At 29.0% G+C, this 14,923-nt stretch overlaps 1 protein-coding gene across 8 annotated transcripts; it reads right to left on the bottom strand.

Annotated features, from left to right (window-relative positions):
- Positions 1–2,435: 2,435 nt before the first annotated feature.
- Positions 2,436–11,396, bottom strand: LOC114132312 (DAZ protein 1-like). 8 transcript variants are annotated; one of them, XM_027997727.2, is made up of 10 exons: positions 10,674–11,396; positions 10,457–10,553; positions 9,059–9,135; positions 8,663–8,965; positions 8,439–8,495; positions 7,246–7,504; positions 7,062–7,183; positions 6,706–6,975; positions 4,390–5,106; positions 2,436–4,314 (listed from the first exon to the last, which is right to left on the bottom strand). In XM_027997727.2, exons 3-10 carry the CDS (start codon positions 9,083–9,085, stop codon positions 4,153–4,155), a joined length of 1,917 nt encoding a protein of 638 aa, XP_027853528.2. In that variant the 5' UTR covers positions 9,086–9,135; positions 10,457–10,553; positions 10,674–11,396; the 3' UTR covers positions 2,436–4,152. The 8 variants fall into 8 exon arrangements, with proteins under 8 accessions (XP_027853528.2, XP_050058825.1, XP_027853530.1 ...); XM_050202868.1 differs by lacking the exons at positions 10,457–10,553; positions 10,674–11,396 and adding an exon at positions 9,657–9,851 and having other exon boundaries at positions 4,390–4,524; positions 5,092–5,106; XM_027997729.2 differs by lacking the exon at positions 9,059–9,135 and having other exon boundaries at positions 10,674–11,395.
- Between the last annotated feature and the right edge of the window lie 3,527 nt (positions 11,397–14,923).

The following is a 14,923-nucleotide window of genomic DNA, read 5'->3' as shown; positions in this document are numbered from 1 at the left end:
ACACTCATCACAAACAAAAGACTATAATATTGAATTTGTATTAGAATTAGATAAATTAATGAACACAAGTGTTTTATTATATAAAAAAAGTTTATTTATTAAGCACAAAAAATATACACACATAATAATATATTTATTTAGTTATTTTTTTGTACAAACATAAGTTATATTCATATTCAATAACACAAAAATATTTAATATTGTAATTCAATTCAATTAATTTATGACTATAAACATTTAATAAAATCACATACAAAAATATGCATACATAATAATATAGGTATTTATTTAGTTATTTTTTTGTACAAACATAAGTTATATTCATATTCAATAACACAAAAATATTTAATATTGTAATAAATTCAAATTAATTTATGACTATAAACCTTAATAAAATCACATACAAAAATATACATACATAATAAAATATTTAATATTGTAATTCAATTCAAATTAATTATGACTATAAACCTTTAATAAAATCACATACAAAAATATACATACATAATAATATATTTATTTAGTTATTTTTTTGTACAAACATAAGTTATATTCATATTCAATAACACAAAAATATTTAATATTGTAATTCAATTCAAATTAATTTATGACTATAAACCTTTAATAAAATCACATACAAAAATATACATACATAATAAAATATTTAATATTGTAATTCAATTCAAATTAATTATGACTATAAACCTTTAATAAAATCACATACAAAAATATACATACATAATAATATATTTATTTAGTTATTTTTTTGTACAAACATAAGTTATATTCATATTCAATAACACAAAAATATTTAATATTGTAATTCAATTCAAATTAATTTATGACTATAAACCTTTAATAAAATCACATACAAAAATATACATACATAATAAAATATTTAATATTGTAATTCAATTCAAATTAATTTATGACTATAAACCTTTAATAAAATCACATACAAAAATATACATACATAATAATATATTTATTTAGTTATTTTTTTGTACAAACATAAGTTATATTCATATTCAATAACACAAAAATATTTAATATTGTAATTCAATTCAAATTAATTTATGACTATAAACCTTTAATAAAATCACATACAAAAATATACATATATTTAGTTATTTTATACCTCTGGCTTTGAATTTTCCATTATTATTAAAAATTATTTAAAAACTATTAATTATAAAGAGGACAAATTTTAATTTTTAATTATCAATTACTTATCAATGCTATTTACTATCAAGATGAACGTTATCACGCTGCTACTATCATATCGATGTGGTCGGCATATCTAGGAGCCGCCGTGACACGATTTAAAATTTCGCATCCGGTCTCGGTAAAAAGGCGCGAAATCAAATATTGTATTTTCCATTTTTCCATTACTCTACATTATGAATTATAATCACTATAAAATATATGCAGCAGTAATAATAATAGTATAATATATTTATAGAAAATGTTCAACTCAATACAATATATTATTATAATACAATAAGAATTCCCGCTAAATAGTATTTCAAATTGTGGGACCGGCTGACGTCATTTTTCAAGTGATAACAATGAATGCGCGTAACAACTGAATATCGTCAGAGTTGCTGTCATACCATGTTATTTAGCCATGCTCAATGCTATTAATGCAGAGAACAGAGAACGATGTTCATGTACATCACTATTCACTTTCAAATTTCAAATACTATTAAATTAATTAACTTTTACACTTGTTTTGTTGTATTATCACACCTATAGTTAATTATTCAAGTCATTTGTACCAAGTAAATTAAATTTACAAAATACCCACCACATTTGACGAACACTAAGAGTCCAATATGTAAAATATGCTTCTCATATTGGTTTGATGGTTTAAATAATGTTGGTTAACATTAACCAAGTTAGATTGGACGATTTCTACATGGCCCAGAAAATTTATAATTAATTTTGCCTACATTGCTCATCATAATTGGACGGTACCATAATTCCCGGCAAAAAATTAACATTGTCAGATAGTCTACTTAGCCCTAAGTTAAAAATTATTATTACAAATGAACATTGTACACTTGATATTAATGACATTTTCTTAAAAGTTACAGATAATTATAAAATAAAAATAAATAATAGTTGTAAGAATGAACATAAAAATTCATTGCACTACAAAATATTGGTTTAGTAAATAATAAAAGAAAATTGATAAGATGTCTCAAAATTATAGAAAAATTAATTTTTTTTATTATTATTATTTATTATTTTTTTCTCTTAAATTACAAAATATTACAAGACACACTAAAAAAAAACTAAATATTCTCAAATATTTAAATAATTTTTTTATATATATAAATATAAATTGTGTCTAACACTATTGTATCAAAAATCATGACGGAAGTATCAAATTATTAAAGTAAAACTGTCAAAAGGATTAAAAATACACAACATTTTCTTTTCACTTTGCTATAAACAATTTATTTTAAATTATTTATTAAATAACTATAAATATAGTAAGTATAAACTATAAATATAATTGCAACTTAACAAACTTAATAACTACTGAACAATCTTAAAAACTAATTAACTTGTCACTAACATACTTTTTATATTTACAATAGGATACAAAAATGAATACCAGTAATTCAGAGATCACTAATTGTCCACAAAAAATACCGCTTTAATAATATCTTCCCTTTCTATCCTGCCTCTAATAGTTATAAGTTATTGTTATACATTTATACTTGGCAGTAACGAGAATCTCATGGGCACACAATAAAACTACTGTTGTTCACGTAATGTTAAAACAAAATAACTTTCAGTCGTTTGTGTTGCATTTCATCATTGTCATCTTAAAATATATTATGTAGTATTATATTTACAAAATTATTTAATCATATTGAACTTTAAAATTAAATAACATACAATTTTATGATTTTATTTGGGTAATTCATGTATTAAGTTTGCTTTAGATTAATATTTTAGAAATCAAATCAAATCAATTTAGAAAAAATGCTAACCTTAATAATAATAAAAAAAGGTTAACTGTAATAAATAGATATTTTCATATTTAGTTAAAACTGATTTTAACTGTACCAATAACAATGGTAGATTATTAGACTGAAAGATACAGACTTCTAAAATTTTTAAACAAGTATATAATAACTCTAAAGTAGAAAATATTTCGTTTTTATATTATACATCCAATACATATTTTAGTAACACATAATAGAAATCAAGTTTATATTTATTTAATTGTATCATACTTTTGATAGAGTGTCAAATATTATCATTGCAAGTTTAAATATTTCAAAATTAAATTTTAATTTAAAAAATATTCAGTAGACAATAAGTTATTTGCTGTACAATAAAATATTGAATAATTTAAAATTTTTATAAATAACACATTAAATAAATATTGTACAATTGATAAAACTCAACACTGACAAAATAAAAATCACTTTATAGAGTTACTATTACTTTGTTTTTTTATTTTTATTACGTTTACAGTAAACTGATGAATATACAATATGTTACCCATCATAATTAGTATTCTTGCCGTCTGTTATTTTTGCAAATAGTGAGTATATTAATATTAAGTTTGACTATATACTATACATTTAAGAATGTCAATGTACTTTTAGTCGATATTAATTTTTTTATTATTTATCTATAATATTCTTGGCATTAATAATATATGTTAACAATGATAAAATATATATAATATATGTATATATACATTGATATATAAGACCTAAATTCTTTCGAGCACTATTGAGCAAAAATCATTAAGACTTTTGGATTAAGTACGTAAAGGTGCCTGAACAATGGATATTAATTTTTTTTTTTAAATAATTTTTTATCACAGTTAAACAGCCTTTTTTTGTCATTAAGGGTCGCCACAATTTGCATAACTACCTACTAATAAGTGTTTATGAATTATCAATAAATAACAATTTTGAACACAGAGGGCGAAACATTTTGCAAGTATAAATATAAATATATTTTTTTTATAGACCAAGATAGTTGCCATTTTCTGGATTATGAGGAGGGGGAATTAAGTTAAATAATACTATAAAAAATCAAAAAAATGTAGGAGCTGGCCAGTCTTGTCGGAGCTATTAATCTTTGATCATATAAAAAAGCGGCAATTCTTTGTTTTTATTTTTAAATGGCCATGGACCTCATGTCCGAACATATTCCTTCTACCTGAGGGGGGCCCATATCAACACTGGTTAGCTGGTCTGTACGACAATCTTCACTGCTTGAAACTTCAGGATTATCACCTTGGTCAGATGTATATCGATTGATTCTATTTCCCTTGTAAGACTAAAAATAATAAAATAAACAATGAGGTTAATTAAAAATAGATTATTCAATTAACACCACGATTGTCTTTCTTACATTATAGTTTTTCTTGTTGTTTTGGTAGTTGTTGCCACCACCATACCTCGCTCCTCTGTTGTTGAACATCTGATGGCCATTAGAGGGACGTACATTTCCCTGATTGTGATAAGGATAATTTGGATTTAACATCACCTGAGGAACAGCAGGATAGTGCATTTTAGGAAATCGGTGACGGAAATTTGTATTAGGAACAAAAAATGGGCTAGTAAAAGATGAATTGACCATAGGACCGGTAGTATTAGTATGCCTGGGATGAGGTATAGTAGTTGGCCCTGTTTTATAAAATGTACGAGCCTCTAGATACTTTTTAGGTCCATTTTTCATATAATCATTATTATTCTTAATAGATAAATTATTGTTGTTGCTCTGATATTGATTAGCGTCACCACGTTGCTTCGCACAGTCCTTTTGCTCTGGACGTGTATTTATAGAAGGTGGGGGATGTCTAATATTATACTGGATTTGAGTCATAAGTAATTGATTAGGCGATTGGTCAGATTTTTCAGGATCCGGTGGTGAAGACGATGTGGTGGGCGGCTTAGAAACAATTGGTTGAGAGACTGTTTGTGGTGGAGGCTCTGCTAAACTTATGACTGGAGTTAGGCATAACTGCTGAGGTTCAGATGTATATGTCTGAGGTTTTTCCTCATCATTTCTAACTACTGACATCAATGATACAAACTGATTCGTGGTAATTACTTGCGCTTGTCCTACCTAAAGCCACAGATTCAATATTTCAACATCACGTACATTTTATAAAAAGCTGAGCGAGAAATAAAAAACCTAATTCTCCTAATAATCTTCATTCAACATACATAAAATATAGTAAAATTTACCAAATTTTTCTTTATCAAAATAAAGAAACGATTGAATATAAAAATTTTTGAAAAAATAGAATAATATGTGATTAATTGCATTTAAGTTAAAAACAAAATATATATTATTTTGATTTAAGATAAAAGGGTACTTCTGTGTTATCTCGACTACCTTGGGTACACACTACACAACTGTGTCATTCAACTACCAAAATATTTCTTAGACTACTTATTATGATCATCCGTATTATCTCAACTACCACAATTTATTAAAGAACAAACAAGTATATATTTGTTTGTTGACATTTAATTAAAATTTTAAAATTTCAAGCAAAGTTAAATAATTAGTATTTTTAGTTCTTGAATAAGTTGGACAGCTTCCTTTTCTGAGGATAGTAAATTAAAACAAAAAAAATTCATGTTGGCTAGACATAGCTTCTCCATAGGTTAGATATAACCTACTACCATAAACAACAGGATGACAGTTGACTGATTGATAAAATACAAACAGGAATAAAATAGGTTAATGATCTGATGTCAAGATACTTGGATAGTAAATTATACATTGAAAACAATTTATGTTGATACAGATTACCAAGTGGGAATGTACATTTATAAATAGATTCCTATACGGAGGTAGTTGAGATGACACGGAAGGAAATACCATTATTTATTTTTATCATAGATTAAATATTAAATCTATTTAATCTATGTTTAAATATAGCAAGCGTGTTAGCAAATAAAAGCACTTAAAGTCCTTACATACTGGGCGAATAGTTTACCGCACGGGCGCGATTTTAAATCACCTTGAATTTTATTTCAAACACAAAGCTTCCACACAATACAATTTTACGCGGTTAAAAATCACGCCTAACCATAATGTTGTTGGGCGAAACACGCGCGAACATACACCCAGTGTGAATAGACCCATTCAAAACATGTTTAATTTAAGCAGTTTTGGACGAATGTTTGCCTAAAATTAAACAAGCTCGAACAGTCACGGACGATAGCAGATTTTATCCGCTTGATTAAGTGCGAATGGTCTAATTTAATAAAAGCTGTTTAATTTTTAAGTGAACGTTTGTGGAAATTTAAAATCACGTACGTACGCAAACTATTTGCCTAGTGTGTAAGGACCTTTAAGCAGATTTTTTTTATAACAAACATGTCTAAAGTAGCAGTTCCTAAACAGTAAGCACTCTTAAGCACTTCTTAAAGGCACCATGGTCTCGTAATAAATAATTTAAAATTTATAGAATTTCTTTTTGTTCTGTCTTTCAAGGTATTCACAGCAGGGCACTGCAAAAAGAAGTTTAGAAACCACTGGTCTAAAGTAAATAATTCATTAATCTCGGCTAAATTCAAAAATATTCGAGAAAACTATTTTAATTTTAAGTGATAATAAAATAAATCCTACATCAAAATATACAGTTAAAACTAAGAAGTTAAACTCGCTCAGCTTAAAAGTAAAACTTTTAGTATTAAATGATTCAATTACCGAAGTATCTGATGATGGTGGTCTAGGATTTGTGCACTGTTCAGTAAATACTGGTTGATGAACAACCTGAATATTTTCCATAACAGGATCATAATACGGATAACCACCATCAGAAGTTGCAACCATATAAGGCATATATGGTGACATAATTGGCATTGGATAGGCCATATCAGGAGCTGGTATCATACTTGACATTTGATTTCCCGAATAATAAGGAGTATCACATGGCACCGAAAAAAGAACCTTAGATCCTTGAGTACTGTTACAAACCTAAAATGATAAAAGATTAATGATATCAATAAAACCAAAAAATATATTAAAAAATATAATTTTTTTCACTCGATATTATAACTCACCGAGCTTACTGGTAAATTAGGATAAGCTTGTTGTACCAGCACTTGAGGTACTGGATTTGGATAGAATATAGGTTGACCACTATAACCTTGCATGCTAGTAGCATTTTGTGTTCCATAAGGAGCTAAATACAATTATAAGATAACTGGTAGTTGAATATAATCATAGTTGTCTTTAATTAATTACCTGCATATACATTAGGAAGGGATTCTGTTGAAGAGGAGTTTGGTGGACCAGGTGGTTGAGGAGTCACTGGTGCATTTCCATTGATTGGCATATTAAAAAAAGCCATTCCATTTTGATAGGTGTACATAACTGGCGCTAACATTGGTTGAGCTGGAGTTGGTAATGGAGGAACTGAATATTGTTGAACTTGACTACTATAGGACATTAAGTGTGACTGCTGTTGAGGAGAGTTGTTGGAATCGTAATTACTTTTGTTATCCTATTAATAATAAAAAACAAGTAAACACCAAATTAATATAATATACTTACATAATCCATATTGAATATACTTAATTAATATTTAATATACATTAGTTATGTTCTATTATGTTCTAATTAGTACAGTACTACAGTGTACTCTAAATTATCTGCAGAATAGGGTGGCATGCACACAATAAGCGAATTCCACAGATAATCTATACAATTAAAATTCAAACAAAAATGTAATAATTACCTACATAAATGTTTTTTTTTAAAATTAAATCATGTAATTTTAAATAGTATTTTAAGAAAATTAAATTAGAGCACGTTTTATTTTCATTTAAACATTCATATATTATGAAAATATTTTATAATTTTTGTATACACATATGTAGATGATTTTGCGGAATACTATGAGTCTATGAATAATCCACAAAGCGGATAATCGAAAGTACACTATAGTATATTAAAGAAACCTACTATAAAATATTAAAAAAACTTTTAAGCAATTGGCCGATTATAGAAAATCTCTTTTAGTTTAATAATAAATATTACCCGCTGTAAAAAATTTAAATTTAACCAAAATACAATTTAATGTGTTATTATTTAATAAATAATTGTTTTTCAAATAATATGGAATATATTCATTTATAAAATCATATGATAAGTTATTAATACACATTAATGCATAATATATAAAATAACTATCAAATTACACTAATAAAAAGTATGAACATTAAAAATTAAAATTTGGCGTGAAAAATTCAACAACATATTTAGACCATGAACATAAGAATTAGATTGAGTACAACTACATTAATTATTCTTCCATATTAAGTTAGATACTTGATTTATTTCGTTTTGTTTTTTTTTAGTATACATGCTTGATAAGAATAAATTATGTACTTTCTTATCTAAAATATATTAAAACATAAAAACAATGTAAAACATACTTTCTCATAAGCAGGAGCTATGTTGATACGTTTGTCTTTAAATATCAAAACAGGGCCCTAAAAAAAGAAAATAAAGCTGTTAACAGTAATATAAAAACAGATTAATATTGAATTAGCATAAGAGCTAACCAAACAGATAAGTAAATGAAATACAGAAAAAGTATGTAGTACCAAATATTTCAAATATATTTGTCAAATTCATTCAAAAATTAACATAAACTTACAGCATCAATTATTTTTTTAACTTCTTCTTCAGAACCAAAAGTAATAAAACCAAATCCTTTAAGAGCTCCAGCTTTATCTTTGACAATCTTTACAACTTTAACCTCGCCATAAATTGAAAAGAAATTTCGCAGATCTTGTTCGGAAGTGCCATTCGATAAACCACCGACAAAAATTCGGTTAGGCACCATAGTTGATCCAACACGTTTATCCGCCACGTTGTGATTATTATATCTAAATGTTTGTTGTTGCAGAGTAGACAGTTCCAAGTGTTGATATCTCTCTTCAATGCTAGTATACGTTAGCTATGTAACATTATGAATTAGTTAATGAAACTATAGTTTAAATTTTAAAAATGTAAAAAAAAAAACTATAAATTTTGCTATTTTTGTAAATACCTTGCGGCCTCGTTTCATTTGTGACATATTAGTTGACAATAATGCAGGAAAGAAGGATGAGAAAATACAAAGGAAACCTATTTGAAGGAAAACGACAAAATTAGCAAATAAAATTAACACCTTAGATCTAAATTTTTAAAAAAACATGAAAGATTATGTTTTCTTTTTAATACTATTATCATAATATTAAGCAAAGTAACTATATATAGGTAGATTGACTTAAATATATTATATCGTAAATAAAAAAAAATTACTCAATTAATTTAAAAAAATATATGAGGAGTAGAAATACTAATAATGATTTAAGTGCTTAAACAATAAGTATATAATTTCATAGTTTTGTAAATTATCATTATTCATGACATACAACAAAGTTAACTTCTAGAATGGTTTTACATTTTCTTAGAAAAATTACTAAAATCCTAAAAAAAAAAATGTCTAGAATACAAAAAAACAGATTCTCAACTTTTTAATACTCTAGGTGGGTAGTAAATAAATTGTTAACTAAAATCAATAAATCATTGTAGAAATAGTGATGAATGGCATTTCCACCAACAAATAAATAAAAACAAGTCAACAAAAACCATTACATACCTACCTATAAAAATATAGGAAACTAAGTAGTTAGGTTTTTCTTTTGAAATACCGTTGACGGTGGATATATTGACTACTGAGTGTCTGGGTCGCAGGTACAAACTAACCACTAGGATATGGTTTTGCTGCATGAACGTTAACGTCTAAGAAACTTCATTGCCCGTCGAGTACACGGACAAAATAAAAATTACACAACCGAACTTACCGAAGAGAAACGAGTTATTCGATTCGACGAACAACGTTAATACGAAGTTAAAGATAATACGAAATCGTTGTCCTGGAAAACTCGGTACGTACAACAATTATAAAACAATTAATTTTTTCTTAAACGATATCTCAAAATATAAACGAACGGATAGAAACGGAGAAAGAATTGAAAAAAAAGAGATAGATGTAAAATTGTTATTTTAACGCATAGACATTGCGACCGAATGGGTATTCCCCGATGTATGATAAGAAACAGTGCCCGGTGATGAGTTTTGGAAAAACACGATAAATGATCATCGCGCCATAAAACCAGTAACGACTAACGACCGGTTATTAAACCAAAGCATAGCTGATATTATTACGTCCTCACTTCTCGATAACGTCTCATCACCGCCATTCTAAATCTAATCACAAATTTACAAATCCAAAAATAACAGACAACAAATTTTATTATTATTAATTAACTACTTCTCTCGTTTACTCATAGGTTATCGATATACGGCTATACCCAAACGAGTCAATAAATCACATATTTTGAATAATTTTAAAACGGATTCGATTGTGTGGAGCGAATACTCTATAACACTAAATACTCACTTAATAACGTTATGTTTAGCGTGGAAAACTCTTACAAACGCTCTCTGGTTAGCTGTAGTGCGACTGGACTCCGGCAGTGTTCATAAAAAGCGATAGGCTACAACAACACACGGATGAAAAGTCAAAACAAATTATCAATAAAAAATGAGTGTCGATCCAGAGAGGATCGTCCCGCTTAAATAAACGTAATATATTACATCGTAATGGTCAGTCTTACCCTTGGTGTCGATCATCTTGTCACAGCTCGCAGCAGTCCGTCAATTAAAATTCTGCAAAGACGATGAAAACCGATAGCGATAATAGTGATAGTAAAAGAAGCTGATACACTCTGATCGTAGAGCGTGTGTTGTCGTCTGTTAGGCCCGAATTAGTAGTTAGGTCCAACTATGTCTGTCGGCGAAGGGGCTAAGCACAGTAAGCGGTTTGCTTGTGCGTGCACAATGCGACGCGAAACGATAGTCGAATATAGTAAATCGACAATATTGGTGGGTATGCCTAGTGTTCTCGGATATGTCCTATATATTGTGGTGAATACGGCGGCGAGCGTACACGACGAAATGATTTTGCGTGCGGATGTGAGTGTGTTAAAAAAAAATGTATAAATAAATATTGTGATCGGAAGAAAAAAAAACAACAAAAAAAAAAGCGTACGACTAACACAAACGGATTTAATTATAATCAGTGTAAGAATCAAGAATGAAGGAAAAAAGAAAAAAACACGTTCGGGAGTGAAGAAGAGTGTGGCACTGTGGCGTACTGGCGTAGTGGCGTGTGCGCGCGCGCGTGATGCCTGATGTAAGCGTGAGTGTGTGTGTGTGTGAAAAAACCAATATAAATAATAATAATAAATAAATATAAAAATAATAAAAGCAAAGAGTACACAAACACGACGCGCGCGATTAGGAACATATGCGCGGTCCCCGACCGGATACGGGATAATGTGTGTGGTGCACCGTGCACTGCACTGACTGTGCACTGGTGCAACGTGCGCCGGTGCGCGGCGGCAGCAGTTCGCTCGTCGGTGACAACACGGTCGGTACGAGCGCGTGGGGGGCGGGGCCAGCGGTAAAAGAGACTCGGGTGGTACGACGGCGGTCGGCGTGCGCGAATGCGTGACGTCATGTTGACTTTACACGGTTGCATTGTGTTTGGCGGGAGACAGGAAGTTCAAACCGCAGAAACGAGCGATTCGAACGGAAACGGCCTACGGGTGAGTCGAGGTCCTTTCACACTTCCGCCCAACACGTGATCCCAGGACCACCGAGAGCCGCCCAAACGGGACTTGGAGTAATCGCACATAGGCTTATTCAATAATCAATGAAAATACTATTTAGATCTTATACAGTTACATATTATTGTATACACTTATCAGACGTGTTTGTAAAATAGTTTTTTTTTTTTTATTTAAAAAACAACACGGCACAGGCAGCCGGTTTGTTTTCTGTGGATTTTTTTCATTTCGCATACTTTGTAAACGACAGTTGACTATGGAAATAGAAAGAAAACTATTACGTCATATTGATTGCGCTCGCCGCTCGTCGTCTAGTATATCACGACACTATATTTGTATATTTCAATATTAAATTGTATGCAAATCTACTAAGACACTTTTTTAAAACGATAACCCTCAAATTTCAAATTCTATTTTTTTCGTGACACTTAAAATGTCTTTTTAAATAGGTACATAATGTGTGTTATATTATACTTCTATATTACTACTTGTATTGGCGAAATGGCGATCATAAACTTGTGCATTTGTGCAGAACTGCAGAAGCTACCAGCGAGTAACATAATTATTTCTCAATAATAAAACTACTAGCCTGAAAATTATCTTCTTGTCGCGCGTTGTACCTATAATTTTATAAGACTATAAGTATAATATTGGTATTTTTTTTTTTAATTTATTATATATGTATATATTATACGATATACTATAAAATGATAATTAAAACTTTAAAGGCGTATAATATACAATTATACGTGTATTAACATTTAATTACTAGCATTTAGCAACAGTAGTTGGTACCCATTTTTTTTTTTTTTTTTTTTTTTTTTAGTAAGTACTAAGTAGAAACAATTAATTTCACACTTGACACTCTACCAATAATTATATTGTATCTACGTCGTCGGGGCTGGGGGGACGACATGTGCACACGTGTTAACTGCAAATATTTACACAACTATTATGAAAATATATGAACGAATGAACGATTGTTCCATGTTTGGCTCATCGACTGTATACGTCCATTAAGTGTCGTTAAGATAATATCTCTACACGCGTTATTCGTGAATTCCCACTGTACAGTACTACAAATATAACTATATAAGCCGTGTTCAATCGTTCAATGTAGGCACATATTATTTATACACGACAGTCACGACATAATATTGAACATTTGTATACGTATAATAGTATTAGGTGTTATAATATAGTATAATATAGATAGGTATCTGTTATCTGTACTTTTGTAAAAATTTTAGATTATGATCAATGATAAAATTATAAATATATTGAATTTACAATGGTGTTTATTCTTTTTTCTGTCTGTCATCTTTTTAGACTGTAAAAAATGCGTAAAAATATGTTATTTCAGTAAATTGCCAATTACTAAATTATGTTATGATACTAACGAGAACCTTTTTTTTTTATCTGATACCTATCTATTTTGTAGTATTAAATATTAATATAGTAATATATAGTATTCACTGTTATCAATTATTATTACTATTAGTTTTTTGATAGGTACTTCTAATGTCAATAGTTCTTCCTCCTATATTATGTTATTCATGTTAATTGTTTTAATTTAAACGATTCGTGGACAGATCCTCGTAATAGGTACATTTTCCTGTCACTGTTTCCCCGTCCAGTGACATAATATATATATTATAGTAACATATTATACATTTTCTTTCAATAGAAAAGGGGAAAATAGTTAACCGCTTAACAGCACAATAAGTGTTAGTGTATCTGGCCATTGGCTATTTTACCAAGTAAGTAATACCGTAATATAAAATATTATGCAGGTATACATTTTGGATTATTTTGGATCAAATGATTACTCATTGCATACGAAAAACGATTTTGATTGAAGACGGTCAATCAGTCTATATACTAAGTCATTAAGTATATTTTATGATATATTTATATTTTATAATTAGTAATACTATATGGTCGCAAATTAAATTAATTTTTATCGAAAACACTACAGAAACTACTATCAATTTTGCTCCCCAAGTATCAAATATATTTAATTAAGTCTAAAAAGAATGCTGAAGTTAAAAATCGAATTATTATTTCTTTACCAAAAAATCTTTACGTATACTTACGGAAAGAAAATTAAAATCATTATTATACCGGGAGGTCCCCGTTATGACCTCCCATTTAAAGTTCCGAGGGGTCCGGAATAATAAAGATACCGTCCGAGTGCGTCCCAAGTGAAAAAGTTCATATTTTGTCGTAGCCTAAGTGCGTCCCAGTTCATTTAGTTACGCAGAGTATACCCGCACGAGGAGATGAATAACTGGCTTACACGTCAAAAATATTTGATTTATTATAATTTTGGTTGAAATCTTAATGCAGCGATTTTCACATAATCGAATCTAGAAATTCATTCAGTTATATATTTTTGTATGTTATCTTCAATGAATTTAATTTTTAAATAAAATTAATTAATTAATACAAAATTCAAATATTAATATTTTAATAAAACTATTAGTTGCATACGTTATACACTATGCTAGTATGCTAGTAATTACCGACCCACCCCCCGTCCAACCTCTTGAGTAACTAGACTTGTCTAATTAATCAAGAACCATTAGGTTAGGTTAGGTTACCAAGTAATGTGCGTGGACCAAGTAATGTGTTTGGACCAAGTAATGTGCAAACAGTTCGATCTCCATGTTGCGATGCCATAAAAAAAAAAAAGGTTAGGTTACCATTAGGTTAGGTGACCTAACTTAGGTCTTCAATACCTTGACATGTGAAATTAGGAACAGTCCCCCATGTCACTTAAAAGGTAAAAGAGGATGTAAAACCGTTGATTTTTTTTTCTATTAGTTGCATACATATCAGTACATCACTACACATTATGATTATACATTTATACGCAGTGCAGATGCACGTATAGTTTTCAAAGACTAATGTAAAAATGTTAATTGGGATGTTGGGAATAGTAAATGTAGTTAATATAGGTACCGATATTGAATATAGTATATTATCATCGAAAATATTGCGGACGCACTTGAGATATACCTACCAAAACAATTAATGATGTTATTGGGAATGCACTTGGGCTATTAAAAAGGTATGATATATAATTAGCAGGACGCACTCAGGCGACGCCCATTATTTTAATACGTCTAAATTACTACGCTTAGAATCTAAAATAATAATAAATAGTTGTTATATTCCTGATAGATACAAAGTCACATAGGTCTTGTATAATAATATTTCAAAGTATAAGGTAG

The sequence above is a fragment of the Aphis gossypii genome, chromosome 3 (assembly GCF_020184175.1).
Source record: "Aphis gossypii isolate Hap1 chromosome 3, ASM2018417v2, whole genome shotgun sequence".
In the NCBI taxonomy this organism is placed as follows: Eukaryota; Metazoa; Arthropoda; class Insecta; order Hemiptera; family Aphididae; genus Aphis; species Aphis gossypii.
Note: the sequence above shows the minus strand (reverse complement) of the source record. Positions and strands in the feature narration are given on the sequence as shown.

What these genes read in the sequence shown, in the direction of transcription:
- LOC114132312 (XM_050202866.1), bottom strand. Translation starts at nt 9,783, where the DNA reads ATGCAGCAAAACCATATCCTAGTGGTTAGTTTGTACCTGCGACCCAGA. An exon ending in AGTTTCCTATATTTTTATAG is followed by an intron (nt 9,136 to 9,656) that starts GTAGGTATGTAA and finishes TCCTTCAAATAG; the next exon opens with GTTTCCTTTGTATTTTCTCA. An exon ending in CTAATTTACCAGTAAGCTCG is followed by an intron (nt 6,976 to 7,061) that starts GTGAGTTATAAT and finishes TTATCATTTTAG; the next exon opens with GTTTGTAACAGTACTCAAGG.